The sequence below is a fragment of the Bos grunniens genome, chromosome 6, assembly GCF_055505025.1.
Source record: "Bos grunniens cultivar Pamir isolate PY7600 chromosome 6, Bosgru_T2T1.0, whole genome shotgun sequence".
NCBI classification, from domain to species: domain Eukaryota; kingdom Metazoa; phylum Chordata; class Mammalia; order Artiodactyla; family Bovidae; genus Bos; species Bos grunniens.
Genome location: NC_141170.1, coordinates 99623606 through 99637428, shown reverse-complemented (window position 1 = coordinate 99637428; position 13823 = coordinate 99623606). Strand labels below are relative to the sequence as shown.

Genomic DNA, 13823 nt, shown 5'->3' with positions numbered 1-13823 from the left:
GGGGTGACAAGAGTCGGACATGACTTAGCAACTAAACCACCACCACCATCCCTCTCACTTTCATTAGAAAAGGAAATAGATCTTCCTTAAGTAAAATTTTGGAAGGCAAAGCTTTCTCTACAAAACAGCAATTAGCAATATTACTGTTAGATGAGTTAACATTAATTTGCTTCACTAGTTTATGTTCTCTATCTTGGCGACAGTTTTAGTTTACACACCACTGCACAGCACTTAGAACCAGGACTTGTGTCATAATTAAGTAGTCAAAGTACACAGCTAACACAGTACACTTTGATATTCTTATATATTTAAAGGTACAACATATAACTTCCCTAGAAAATTCAGTGAATATACTCATGCCCGTTTTAACACCCTTGTCATAAGCAATAGTGAGTTGCTCCTCCACCCACCAAGAACCTGAGAGGAAAACTGCTGTTATTTATGTTACACTAACACACAGTAGTTATTAACAGGTGTACTGTCTTTCCAGTCTAAGAAAATTGCAAAACAATTTGAAACTTTATCAGTTACATTAAACCAGTGAAAAGGCATCAATGAACAGGGCTGACCAGTAGCAAAACACCTAAAACAGGGATTTCAGTGGGAATGCAGGGAGAGAAGAGAAAGTTTCCATAAAGAATATCTCTAGTAAGGGGAGAGATACTACATCTGGTATAGAGGAACAATCAGGTCTGTTCAAAGACAAGGTCTGTCCATTTCATATATACAAAGTAATCCTCTGAACAAGAATTCAATCTCTCAGGAACTCTGATACCATGAAACAGGATAGAAGAGAGAGAACACTAGTTTCTGTGTAACGTAATATATATCCTCACAACTCAATGAGCTAAGTACTATTATTACACCCATTTTACAGATGAGGAAAGTAAGGGCTACAGAGGCTAAACAGTTGTTCAAGATCACACAGGTATTTAAGTTGTATAGTTGGAATCAAAACTAGGTAATCTGGTTTCAAAACCAATATTACTAAGATCTACAGAATTGTCAGCATCTCTAAGAGTCATAAATACAAGTCTAACTTGCTAATGTGCTTATTAAACTTCAGTGAGTTACTCTGAATATTTTGTAAATAGTATAAATAATAATTTACATGTTTTTTTAGAAAGCAACAACAAATTATCTGTTTGGTGGACACAGTGCTCTTGTATCCGCAGAGCACTTAAAGGTCTTCATAGAAGCAAGGTAGAAAAAATTTTCAATTTTATATTAACATGTCCTGAAAGTGACTTATACGAATAATACACAATGGAATTTCTACATATACAAAAAGTTAGTCCTGTCAATATTCACTATAAGATATACTGGGTCAACACTGCATGAGAAATTATCTTGGGGGAAAGTCAGCTTTTGTTTTCCTGGTTTAGTTTGCAATATATAAATATATAAATAGATGCCAAGAGGCACTAGCTGTTTAGTCTGTGACCTAATACCATTTCCTACTGTTGAAATTCTTAAAGAGCTGAATACCAGTCAGAGACCACAAGGGTTATTTTTTATTGATTCTCTAAGAGCTCTCATTCCAGCAACATAAGTAAAACAGAATTAAGTTTTCTATAAAAATAACTGAATGGCGTTAACTGGATAACTTGATTGAATAATGTTTTCATGTAACTTAAAAAATTGAGAATAAATATTTCAACTACCTGAATAGTTGAAATATTCTTTAAATTGTATTAGAATTATTTATAGAAATGTAATATAATTGGGAAAAATCAGAAAATATTCATGAAGTCTTTTTCCCAAAAGAATGTATCTTGAGTACAAAATAACTTTGGAAATTCATTTGTGTTTAGTTATCAACAAGTGTTAATGATTCTGTTAATACTCAGTTTTTCATGAAGAAGACAGAAATTTCTATGATGGTCACACGTCTTAGCTTACCAGAACTCCATGGACGTAAGTGAATGATACTTTTTATAACTCAGCATGCAGGACTCTTTTAAACATTTTTGCTTTGTCTTTCCTTCTTATTGTAAGCTACAAACAGCAACAGTGCTAAAATACTGTGTGTGATTTTTCTTTTAAAGTAGATATTCCTACCTCCATAGATGCATCTCTTTTTTGGTAACTCAGTCATCATCTCAAGGTGGGTACCTGAAGTTCATAGTGCGTAAGTTAATTTTCCTTGTTCCTACAAAATCTGAAAGATGAGTGAAAATAGGCACTTGACATCTAAAACTTACACATGTTAAATTTTTGGCTACAATTTATTTTAATATATATTCTTGAAATATATTTCTTTTAATGTGTTTAACATATATTTAGTATGATGGTACATGAAAAAATAAAATATATCAATCTTAAATGTTCTTTTAAAGATAAAAGCTATAAATAGTCTTGTATTAGGTATCTAAAGAATCTTTGAAGTCACCTAGCATAAAAACTGAACTATTGTGTTTATGGTCAATTTACTGGAATCTACATTAGCAACACTTTACAATGTGTTTATTCTTTAGAGTTAGTCAAGATTTATTACTATTATTATTTATTATTTTGTTAGATGCAAAAAATAAGTTCTCTACACGGTTGGAAGTATACAAATCTGGGTTACTCTGGCAAGCAATAACAACAATGTTCAAATGCCATGTCTCCTAGCTTTTATGCTGTTTGGCTCTTTAGAATCAACAGATGGTCATCTTCAATACCATTACCATATGACTAGTTAATAAGCCTAACAGAAATTTTAACTTGTCTTTTTAAAGAGAAGACATTTATAATAAAGATACTAAAAAGCCAAGGGCTTCAAATTGCATGCAACATGTGCCTACAAATGAGAAACTAAATGTTAATCTGAAGTTTTCTAAATGTATAAAGAAAAAGCAATGTGCTAGCCAACACAATCACTGAACAATAAATCATCATGAAACACAGGCAAATTCCTCCTTGCAGGCTCAAAACCTACCGGTATAAATGTAGTGTTTCTCTAATCAATGGAAAACAATACATACCAGGTAAAAGACTACTCAAATCTAGAAGAGAAATAACCACAAAAATGAGCCAGCTGTATTTTAGCTATGAGTGACAAATGTTATTTCTTTTTATTGTTTTCTTTAATGAATTTCAGAAACTGAAGTGTTTTATTTTATTCCACTGTTGGCCATAGTTTGAGCCCTACACACTCCCTTCCCTTTCACCTCAAAGGGAGCGCCTTTGTACGTAGCCACGCATACATCATTAGTGTAAAGATCAGGCTGGATCTGCTCCCAAATCTTCTTCTTAGGATTCAGCTCCTTGTCAGGCTCTCCTGTTGGGAGAGGGAAAATAATAAATAGCTAACATATCAATAAACTGTCTTCAGAGATTTCTAGTGAATTGTCCTAGATACAATCTCTGATCTTTACACCTGATAAGAATCTAAATATTTACTTTTAACACTTACTTTATTTCTGTGACATCAGCACTTTTTAAATTCTTAATTGGCAAAACATTTTGTCATTTCCTTACAAATGTTAAAGGTATTATTTTTTACTCTTTTAAGAAACAGCTGTACAGCTAATTTATTCCCCAAATGATCAGAAGGAAAATACAAGATACTCATTTTATCACTACATATAAAGAAAGATTTTGAACAGATGAGAGCATAATTTGATGTGTTGCATTTTTATACATGGCAGAAGCAGCCTATGCTTTACTATATATTTCAACAAAAAATGACTAAATTGCTGCTACAGTACTTAAAGATTTCCTACAGTACTGGAAATAACTTAAGTGTTAGGGTTATCTAGCTAAATATGATAACTACTCTGAATTTCATCTGCTGCCCATTCTACTTGGTGAGAATGAAAGAGAACCAGCTGAATGAGAGAAGAAGCTTGCAAACAATTTGGCTGATAAGGTGCTGCTGATATCTAAAATATATAAAAAACTCATACCACTCAATACCAAAAAAACACCCCATTTTTAAATAGTAATTGGGTCCAAAAGCTAAAGAGTCTTGCATTTATACATGCTTTGAGATTAACTATCAACTCAGATTTATTAATAAGACTCAAAATAGGAATAATCATGATCTCAGAAAAGTCTGAATGCAAATTTCCATTTATTATGAGACTAAATCCAGTGCATTCTCAAAAAAAAAAAAAAAGGAAAAGAAAGAGGAGGGAGTGTCAATGTCTTTGTCTTCTTGCTGTAATTTTTGTTATTTTTGGTTGATACTTTAGGGACTAGATATTGGAATAATTTATGGCTTTACAGATTTAAGACTAAAAAAGGAGTGGGGAGGGGTTTTAGCCATTATTATAAATATATTATGTGGCATCTTCTAAACTTTATGGAAGCAATGGTTTTATAGTTGGAAAATCGTTATTCAAAGCCAATTAGCAATTCAAAGGTTTGAGCCCCAAATGCAATTTCTATACCACACTTACTATAACATGAAATGTAAATCTCTAGACACTGAGCACAACAAATGAACATCAAAATGTACCAGCAGACACCTTAAGCTTTAAAACGTAAAACATATGCTGAAAAATAAAATACGGATAAATCATGGCTCTCTCTGGGAAAAGAAAAAAAAATACAGTAAGACTAATGATCTGTTGCATGCTGCTGCTAAGTCACTTCAGTCGTGTCCGACTCTGTGTGACCCCATAGACGTCAGCCCACTAGGCTCCGCCGTCCCTGGGATTCTCCAGGCAAGAACACTGGAGTGGGTTGCCATTTCCTTCTCCAATGTATCAAAGTGAAAAAGTGAAAGTGTAGTTGCTCAGTTGTGTTCGACTCTTAGCGACCCCATAGACTGCAGCCCACCAGGCTCCTCCATCCATGGGATTTTCCAGGCAAGAGTACTGGAGTGGGGTGCCATTGCCTTCTCCGATCTGCTGCATACATAGTATTAACTGTTATTTCCTTTCAGATTTACTGCTACAGAAGCAGTAACTGATGTGCATAAGCAGGATGAGAATTAACAGACCTCACGTCCCCAAGTTTATCAATTATTTGATGCTGTTCAGCTTGGTTAAGCATTTTATAAGTTATAAGAGTATAATTCAAACAACTGCATGGGCCACTTAAATGTTAGGTTTTTCCCTTTCACTTTAGAAAAATTTTTATATGTTATCTACATATTCATTTACTAAAGCACAAGGAGAAACTATGAATATGAAAGGAATTTTAGACTGCAATGATGTAGATATAAACACACACCAACAGCAAACAGATTGAAAGATTAAAAAATATGCTAAAGGCAAGAAATCCACTCTGGGCTATTAGCATCTCTAATGCTAAGTCACTGAGTATTTTAAAAAAAACTCCACACTACTTAAGAGTAATGTCCAGATAATAACAACTGATTCAAGTGCTGAAATATTTACCTGTTAATTCTAATTCTATATAAGGTAAGGGGAATGAAAGCTGTCATAGAAATAAAAGAACTATAAGCCTTCTCTGATGAAATAGTCCATATGAATTCATAGCAAGCCAATGATCCACCAACAAAAATGCTGGTAATATTTGAGATGCAGGCACATCTATTTTTTGATCCTTCTACAAACCTTAAGTAGGCAGCTAAGTTCTATTGGGCCTCGGTTTCTAAATTTGTAAAATAGTGGGTTAAAATAAATGATTTCTTCCAGTTCTAAATATCTGACTTAACAATTTATATAGAGAAATAAAACTTAAAATGCACTCATGTTAAATATTTAAGTAAAAAGGAAGGCAAATGTTAATCTGAAAAGACGAACCAAGATTTTTTTCCCTCAGTGTATGCTGAATCTTAAAAGAAAAAGTTCACTTTTATTTTCATTCCATTCCAGTTTAGAAAAATAGAATTTCAGGTTTGTCAGGTATAAACATAACATCCTAACCAAAAGCATAAGGTTTGGGGAAGTGTTTTGATTTCCCAGTAAGCAGTGGTGATTGTGACCAAAAGGCAATATATAGTCTTTTAATTTCTGTTTTTACTCTTAAGAGGTCTTCCACTTTTATGAAAGAAATGTTTATTCTACATCTGCCAAGCTTTCTTTACTGCTTCCAAAGACCTATTTGAAGAAACTTTCTCACAATTAGGAAGCTTCATCTGTCTCAGGAGCACTTTACTAGAGAGAAGAAACAATATGAAATGAACCTTCCTTTTAGATTTTTAAAAAAATATGAATTTCAACTTAAAGATTTCCTCTAAATTCTAAAGGCTAGTAAAAGCATATACAAGTATATTACTAGGTTGACTTTGAGAATTATACATTTTCGGCTCCCTGTCTGAACTTTTCATCTCTTCATCTTTCTATGTTGCATTCTGAGATAATCTACACTTAAATGATTTTGTAGCACATTAACTGGTTCTCTATCCATATCACACTCTTATGTTATGTAGGTATCAAAATTAGTATTTCACTTAGGGTACAGTCTCTCTGGTGTTTTATGCAATTTGAGTGTTCATGGGGAAGGAATAATTACACAGTTGTGCTTAATGTACCATCTTATGTCAATCTCAATAAACAAAAATATCACTAACAATGGTCATTTAGTGTAAAGTCTTACAAGTCATATACAGGAGTGATTTTAAATTTAAACGTTCCAAACATAGCTTTCAGAACCATGAGTCCCAAATTACAAACAGTAACTAATAAATACTTACCAGGGAAAGCATCAAAAGTAATTCTGTCCCCAGGAACAGATCCATTAGGAGGTGCCAAGATTTCCACTTTCTCTGGTGAACTTGCACACATCACCATTGCCTGAGATACTACTCCCCTCATCTTTGCAGGTTTCAGGTTACAAAGTAAAACCACCATCCGATTTTGCATCTGTGTGAAATACACACTGATGATTAAAGATGTACAAAGATTTAGAATAATCTTATCTAGAATACATTAAGGTACATCTAATATGCTAAATATCAAATGTTCTATTTTTGTGGCTGTTTTATCCTTATCTGTGTCCAAAATCTTTTATATTGTTAAAGAAGACTTGTATCAACACGAAAAAAAAAAAAAATTCTACGAACTGACAATGCATTATAGATCAAACAGCAGAGGCAATAATATTTCACTTAAAAATAAAGAAATGACTGAGGGAAACAGATTTGGTTTTAAATTTCATTGCTAGTTCTCATGTACTAGCAATGAGACTCATAAAGTTGATCTCCCTGTTTCCTCACAAAATGAGGGAAATGATATAAAGACGCCGCAAGGATTAAATCACAACCTATATATAAAGCATTTAGCTTAGAAACAGCACTAAAATAAATGCACATTTTTCCCCTACATGTTTGATCATTTTCAATACTATGCAAGATTCATTTCCTAAATTAAAAAGTACCGATCACTTAACAATTTAAGCTTTATGCACAGCACAACAAACAACGATAGCTATTTCTATAATTTGTTACAGAAGTAAACAGCAATTTCTTTAAACTTCAATAGTTGAAGTCTCAACTTTTTCGTCAATGAGCAAAAATAAGGGACACAGTTGTTTAAATTCTTTCAGTAGGTGTAAAATAACATTCAAGAAGGGTCACTGCATGTGGAGACAAGACACATTCTAGGTGAAAGATGGTTTTATAAATAAATGTTATATATAAATTTACCCCCACATTCTAAGATTTAAAAAAAAATGAACCTAAGGTTCAAATGGAAAAGGCCCCCTTTTTGGTGATCTTATGAATTCTTATTCTCTTCAGACATTAAATAACTTTAAGATGCCACATATATGGGAACTTAATAAAAAAAGTTACACCAAATATGTACAAAAAAATAACAGGTTTAGCTAGATGCAATCTGTTAAGAATCAGATGACAGCTGTAGATTTTTACCTTAGAAAAATAAACAAATGTAAAAAATGTGGTATACAGTTTTAGGGAGCTAAATGCAGTTACCTTATAGACTGCTGACTAGTACTGACTTGATGGTTAGATTCAGATATGTATACAAATCACTTTGCATATGGCTGTGAATGACAGCTTTTGGAAGAGAAGAACTAGTCTGTAACTTAGGAGAACAAAAAAGTTGAAGCCCCAATGAGGAGGAGTTTTTCAAATTTGAGCTGGCTCAAGATTAACTGGTTCTTTCTCCAGGGCTCCTTATGAACCTAACTTCATAAGTTGTTATGAGAGGGTCCTGGTCCTATACAAAATGAATGTTAAAAAGAAAAAGCACACACCAGTGTCGTCTATCATTTTTCACAGATAAGAGAAATTTCTTTACTGATCTCCTTAATGCCATCTTTCTTACCTCAACAAAGCAACCAGATGATACTATTAACATGTGAGACAAACCATATTATCCCTTAGCTCAAAAATCCTCCAGTGGCTTTCATCTCACTCAGAAAAAAAGCCAAAGTCTTTACAATGATCTCTAGGACCCTACAGCATTTGGCATCCTTATCTCTGACTTCATCTCCCATCACATTCCCCGTTATTTAGTCTGCTACAATGACACTGGCTTCCTGCTGTTCTTTGAACATCCCAGGATAACATCTGATTCAGGGCTGCCTGAAAATGCTATCCCATAAGACAGAATAATTTGCTTTCTTCATTTTCTTAGACCTTTACTTAAATACCACTTTGCTCTTCCCTGGCCACTTTTTTCCCCTAGCTTCAATACTTTCTAGATTCTTTCCTTACTTTTATTTTTTTCCTGATATTAACACACTATCATGGAAGTTCTGATCCTCTCAGATACGAGCTTCACAAAGGCAGAGCCTTTTGTTTATTATGATTATTGGCAGTGATGGGCCTTTGCTATGGCATGCAGGCTCTCAGCTGCAGCATGCTACCTTTAGAGCACACAGGTTTAGTAGCTGCTACACACAGTTCTTTCTAGTTGCCCCATGGATGTGGATCTTAGATCCTCAACCAGGGATCAAACCTACACCCCCTGCATTGAAAGGCAGATTCTTAACTACTGGACCATCAGGGAAATCCCAGGGTTTTTTTTTTTAAACAAATCTATCATTCATCTATCTTTCTTTCTATTCACTTGTCTACAACAGTTCCTGGAACAGTGCAGATTCGCAGTAAATATCAGCATCTTGAAATTAGAATGAATTAACTAGGGACTTGTGCAAGTTCACAAAGTCAATCAGCAACAGAGTTGGGAAAGAACCAAGAGGCAGAACTATTTTAATGTGGAAGACTATGGTCTTTGCAGTATCTCTGAAGCACCATGGAGCAGAAGAAATAGGTGGATGATGCAAATTTCTATAGAAGATGTCTAGAGAGAGCAAGTTATAAATTATTAATGTCTGACATTGGAAATATAGATATATTTAAATATCCAAATAATAAAAGTTTAAAACACACTATTTTTAATGAATAAAGGAATACCATTAAAAAGTTCAAGTTCAATCTTCAAAATTCCCTCTCCTCTTTTTTCTTCCAGTATGAAAATACTTGAGTTATTAAGATATAAAGCTTGTTTTCTTAATTTTAGATTGGTACTTTCCGAGCTTATATAATGGTGATTTTAAAATTAAAATCAGGGAATAAAATTCCATGATAGAACAGTGATGATAAAATAACAAACTAAAAATACTTTTAAAAATTGAGAAAAAATAATATATCATTTCTTCTTTCTATGGTCATGACTTTGATCTTAATTTACAGATCTTTTGCAAGTTTTTGGTAGTTTTGTGCACTTTTTGGTGGATTTATCATATTTAAATAATCAACTGAATTAATCAATATTGATTCATGTTGTGTGGTTTGATATAAAATTACATGAAAAAACATTAAGAAAGAGGGATTGACACCAAAACGCATATGTAGAAATAATTTTAGCTACATAGATTACCTGTTCAAGAGGAACATGATTCACCAGGCCACTGACCACCGTTCTTGGGGCTGTTTCTCCAACATCTACTTCTTCTACATACAAAGAATCTGCATCAGGGTGTTTTCTGGCAGTGATGATACAACCAATTCGAAGATCCAGACGGGAAACATCAACAGGCTTAGAGTCAGCACTTCCTGCTACTGGTTGCTGTTTTTTCTCCTTTTTCTCTCCTAAAAAATAGTTACAAAGGGTAAACTTCAGAAGTAAAACAAAAATGAAAATCTCCACAGTATTGATTCTGATGAGTTTAAAAGAAAAAATGAGTGTTCATCTTCTATCTTCATTTAAGTAACAAAGGAAAGAATTATCCATGTCACAACATCTTGAATTCCCTTTAAGCTATTTCTCTGTTGAACTGTCTATATCTCTAGTTAAAGACACAGAGTAGATGTTGGTAATCTATGGCTCAAGGTCAAATCCAGCCTGCTGCCTATGAAATTGTTTTACTAGAACAAAATTATGTTCATTAATTTATATATTGTATATGCATGCTTTGGTACTCTGGCAGAGTGAAGCAATTGTAACAGAGACTTTATAGTCTATAAATAACACTCTACAGAAAAAATTTCCCTTTCCCTGAAACAGAGGGAAAAAAATCCTTTAAGATTTACTGTGACTCTCCAAGAGTGAAAAATTCTTTAGAAAGAATATCTTAAGTAGCCAACTGACAGCATGAACTACAATCAAATATAATTTCACTGATAAAATGTGTCTCTCACCACTTAAACATACCAGTAAGTATACAATGAATTTCTCCATTTCTTATACTCCTCTGAAGACTTCTTAGGACTTTAGATTTGCCTACAGAAACTATCTGAGTGGAAGAAAACATTTTATTCCAATTATGTTTTCAAAATTCTACTTTCATTTACTTGCTGATAATATAACTCTTATAAGCCATAAGATCACTTTAGCCATTAAGTCAAAATGCAACCTGAATATAGTTCAAATTCCTAAAGTTTACATTTATCTTCTCTGGCAGAAAAAAAAAAGTAAGACAAAACTACCTCCTAATCTGTAGGACATAAGCTGTTATCTTGAAAGCATTGTTTCTTAACTACTTCTTTGTTTCATCTTTGGATAAATATTTACTGAGATCTAAGGCACTGAAAAAATTAAGATGAGTGGCCCACACTAGCCAGGCAACAAAAATCTCTTACAAGACAGACAGATATGGGCTTCCCTGGTGGCTCAGTGGAAAAGGATCCACCTGCCAATGCAGGAGACACGGGTTTGATCCCGGCGATCCAGGAAGATTCTACATGTGGTGAAGCAACTAGGCCTGTATGCCACAACTATTGAGCCTGTGCTCTACTACTGAGCCTGTGCCCTACTACTGAGCCTGTGCCCTGGAGCCGCAACTACTGAAGTCTTGAGTGTCCTAGGACCCGTGCTCTGCAACAAGAGAAGCCACTTCAACGGGAAGCCAGTGACCACTTGCCACAACAGAGAAAAGTCTGCACTGAAGACCCAGCATGGCCATAAATAATATTAAAGAAAAAAAAAACAGATACACATAATGAACATGTGATAAACATTACAAATAAAAAGAAATACAGAAGCACAGGGAAGAGTAATTCTGGAGTGGGAACAGATGATTTTGCATAAAAGACATTCAAAATTTTCACAAAGATTGCTTATAAAAGAGAACGTAGAGCTAGTTCAAAATAAATGACAAATTTTTAGTCTCATTAGCAAATTTTTTAAAAATACCACTTTTCATGTAACATATCAGAAAAGATTTTTAAAAATAGTTAAGAGCCTTAATGATAAAGATATATATGCTATGCTATGCTAAGTCACTTTAGTCGTGCCAGACTCTGTGCGACCCCATAGACGGCAGCCACCAGGCTCCCCCGTCCCTGGGATTCTGCAGGCAAGAACACTGGAGTGGGTTGCCATCTGTTTCTCCAATGCATGAAAGTGAAAAGTGAAAGCGAAGTCGCTCAGTCGTGTCCGACTTTTAGCGACCCCACAGATTGCAGCCTACCAGGCTTCTCCATCCATGGGATTTTCCAGGCAAAAGTACTGGAGTGGGGTGCCACTGCCTTCTCCATATATATATATAATTACTACAAAAATCTTAATAGTTATCTTTGAGTGATAAACTATGTATTTATTTTAAAACACTACATATGGCAACCCACTCCAGTATTCTTTCCTGAAGAACCCCACAGACAAGAGGAGCCTGCCGAGCTACAGTCCATGGGGTCACAGAGAGTTGGACACATGTAGGTGACTGAACAACAACAACATACATACTACTGTAACAATATGATGTAGCTATATTCATGAATTTTAAAACTTCAGGCATTTGAAATACCTTTTTCAGGGATCTACATTACACAGGTGATTGTAAATATGAAATTCCATACCAAGAACTTCGTTAGTCATCATAAAGAGACTTTAGAAATGTTTCATTAACAAATGAGTGATGCTCATAAGTGTAGTACAGAAAGACTGTATGGGGGCCACAGCCCTTTCAAGAGCACAATTTTGTAATCTGGCAATCTTGGCAGTCAACATTGATTAAACAGCCCTCTATTCCAGCACTATCCAAGACAGTAGCTGCTGACTCCATATAGTTTTTAACATTTAAATTTAAAATAATTTAAAATTGAGTTCTTTAGTCATACTAGACACGTTTTTAAATGTTTAGCAGCCACACATGGCTATGTCTACTGTGTCGGACAACCCAGCTATACGGACAGAAAGTTCTACTGAACACAGGTATTCAAGACCTAGATCTTCATTTGGTCTTGGATGCTCCCTCCTCGAAAGGAAGACTTTTGTTGTTTCATTTAACCACAAGGTTGACTGATCTTGCAGCCACAACACTGTATCCTCTTTGAGGATGGACTTTTTACCAAACTTATAAGAACAGGTTGCATGAATGTTTTGTGCCTACTTAATAAAATTCATAAAAAGAAAGAATCAGTCTGACCTGGTTTCATTGTAACCATACCACCTAGTGGTGAAGTGATGTAGAAGAGGATGCACAGCACCTAGAAGCTATTCATGCTTATCAAAAGGAATTGACAAGGGTTAGGTGCTAAAATGGCTTAGATCAGTTTATGAATCCCTCAGCCTTTTTATATTTTCCAAAAAAATTTAAAGAGTTTAAGTACCACGAGAGGCATGTGTAATGAATTATAAAAACCTATTTTTTGACATTTGGGAAAATGAAGTCCAGAAAGGAATAAAGCAAAGTTAATAAATAAGGAGTCAGATTTATGATTAGAAAAAGAGCTTTAGCGGCCAGGTAAGGACACACTAGAGAACACGAGGCTTTAACATTAATCAGATGGGCTCATGAGAACCTGAGCCACCTGGTGTCACGACGCACTCAGTCGCTTCAGGGGTGCCAGACTCCTAGTGACCCGTGGACTGTGACCCACCGGGCTCCTCTGTCCACGGGGTTTTCCAGGCAAGAATACTAGACTGGGCTGCCATTTCTTCCTCAAGGGATCTTCCCAAACCAGGGATCAAAATCTGCATCTCCTCTGTCTCCTACTTGGCAGGTGAATTCTTTACCACTGAGCTATTGGGAAGCCTAAATTACCTGGTAGCACCTAACAAAATGCAGGCATAGAACCGGGCTCCAGATAGGTTTTGGTGGTAGGAATTACAGCCAAAGCTGATCTTATTGTGCTTCCCTTTATTGTGCTTTGCAGATAACTGCATTATTTACAAATGGAAGGTTTGTGGCAACTCTGCATCAAGCAACTTTCTTGACACCGTTCTTTCAACAGCATTTGTCACTTTGTGTCTTGGTGTCACATTTTGGTAATCCTCAAAATATTTCCAATTTTTTCATTATTATATTTGCTATGGTGATCTGTGGTCTGAGATCTTTGATGTCACTATTGTAAATGCTTCAGGGTACCACAAACCATGCCCATATAAAATGCTAAACTTAATAACTGTGTGTGTTCTGACTGTTCAACCATCAACCAACCCATCTGTCTCTCCCTTTCCTCTGGCCAAAATTAAGCCAATTAAGAACCCTACCATGAAGAAAGAGAATGCAAA

At 34.9% G+C, this 13823-nt stretch overlaps 1 protein-coding gene and 1 long non-coding RNA gene across 4 annotated transcripts in view; both read right to left on the bottom strand.

Annotated features, from left to right (window-relative positions):
* LOC147371089 (uncharacterized) overlaps positions 1-2168 on the bottom strand; it is a 71317-nt gene extending 69149 nt beyond the window's left edge. The window contains exon 1 of one of the 2 annotated variants that reach the window (XR_015165803.1): positions 2062-2168. This is a non-coding gene — a long non-coding RNA (uncharacterized LOC147371089). The remainder of the gene's footprint in view (positions 1-2061) is intronic. The other variant, XR_015165802.1, reaches the window with a different exon arrangement.
* Positions 2169-3025: 857 nt separating this feature from the next.
* The window catches only part of AIMP1 (aminoacyl tRNA synthetase complex interacting multifunctional protein 1), a 28795-nt gene continuing 17997 nt past the window's right edge, over positions 3026-13823 (bottom strand). For both annotated transcript variants that reach the window (XM_086406956.1, XM_086406955.1), the window contains exons 5-7: positions 9750-9961; positions 6596-6764; positions 3026-3265 (exon numbers count right to left, since the gene is read on the bottom strand). In XM_086406956.1, coding sequence (XP_086263082.1) covers positions 3099-3265; positions 6596-6764; positions 9750-9961 — 548 coding nt within the window. In that variant the 3' untranslated portion in view covers positions 3026-3098. The remainder of the gene's footprint in view (positions 3266-6595; positions 6765-9749; positions 9962-13823) is intronic.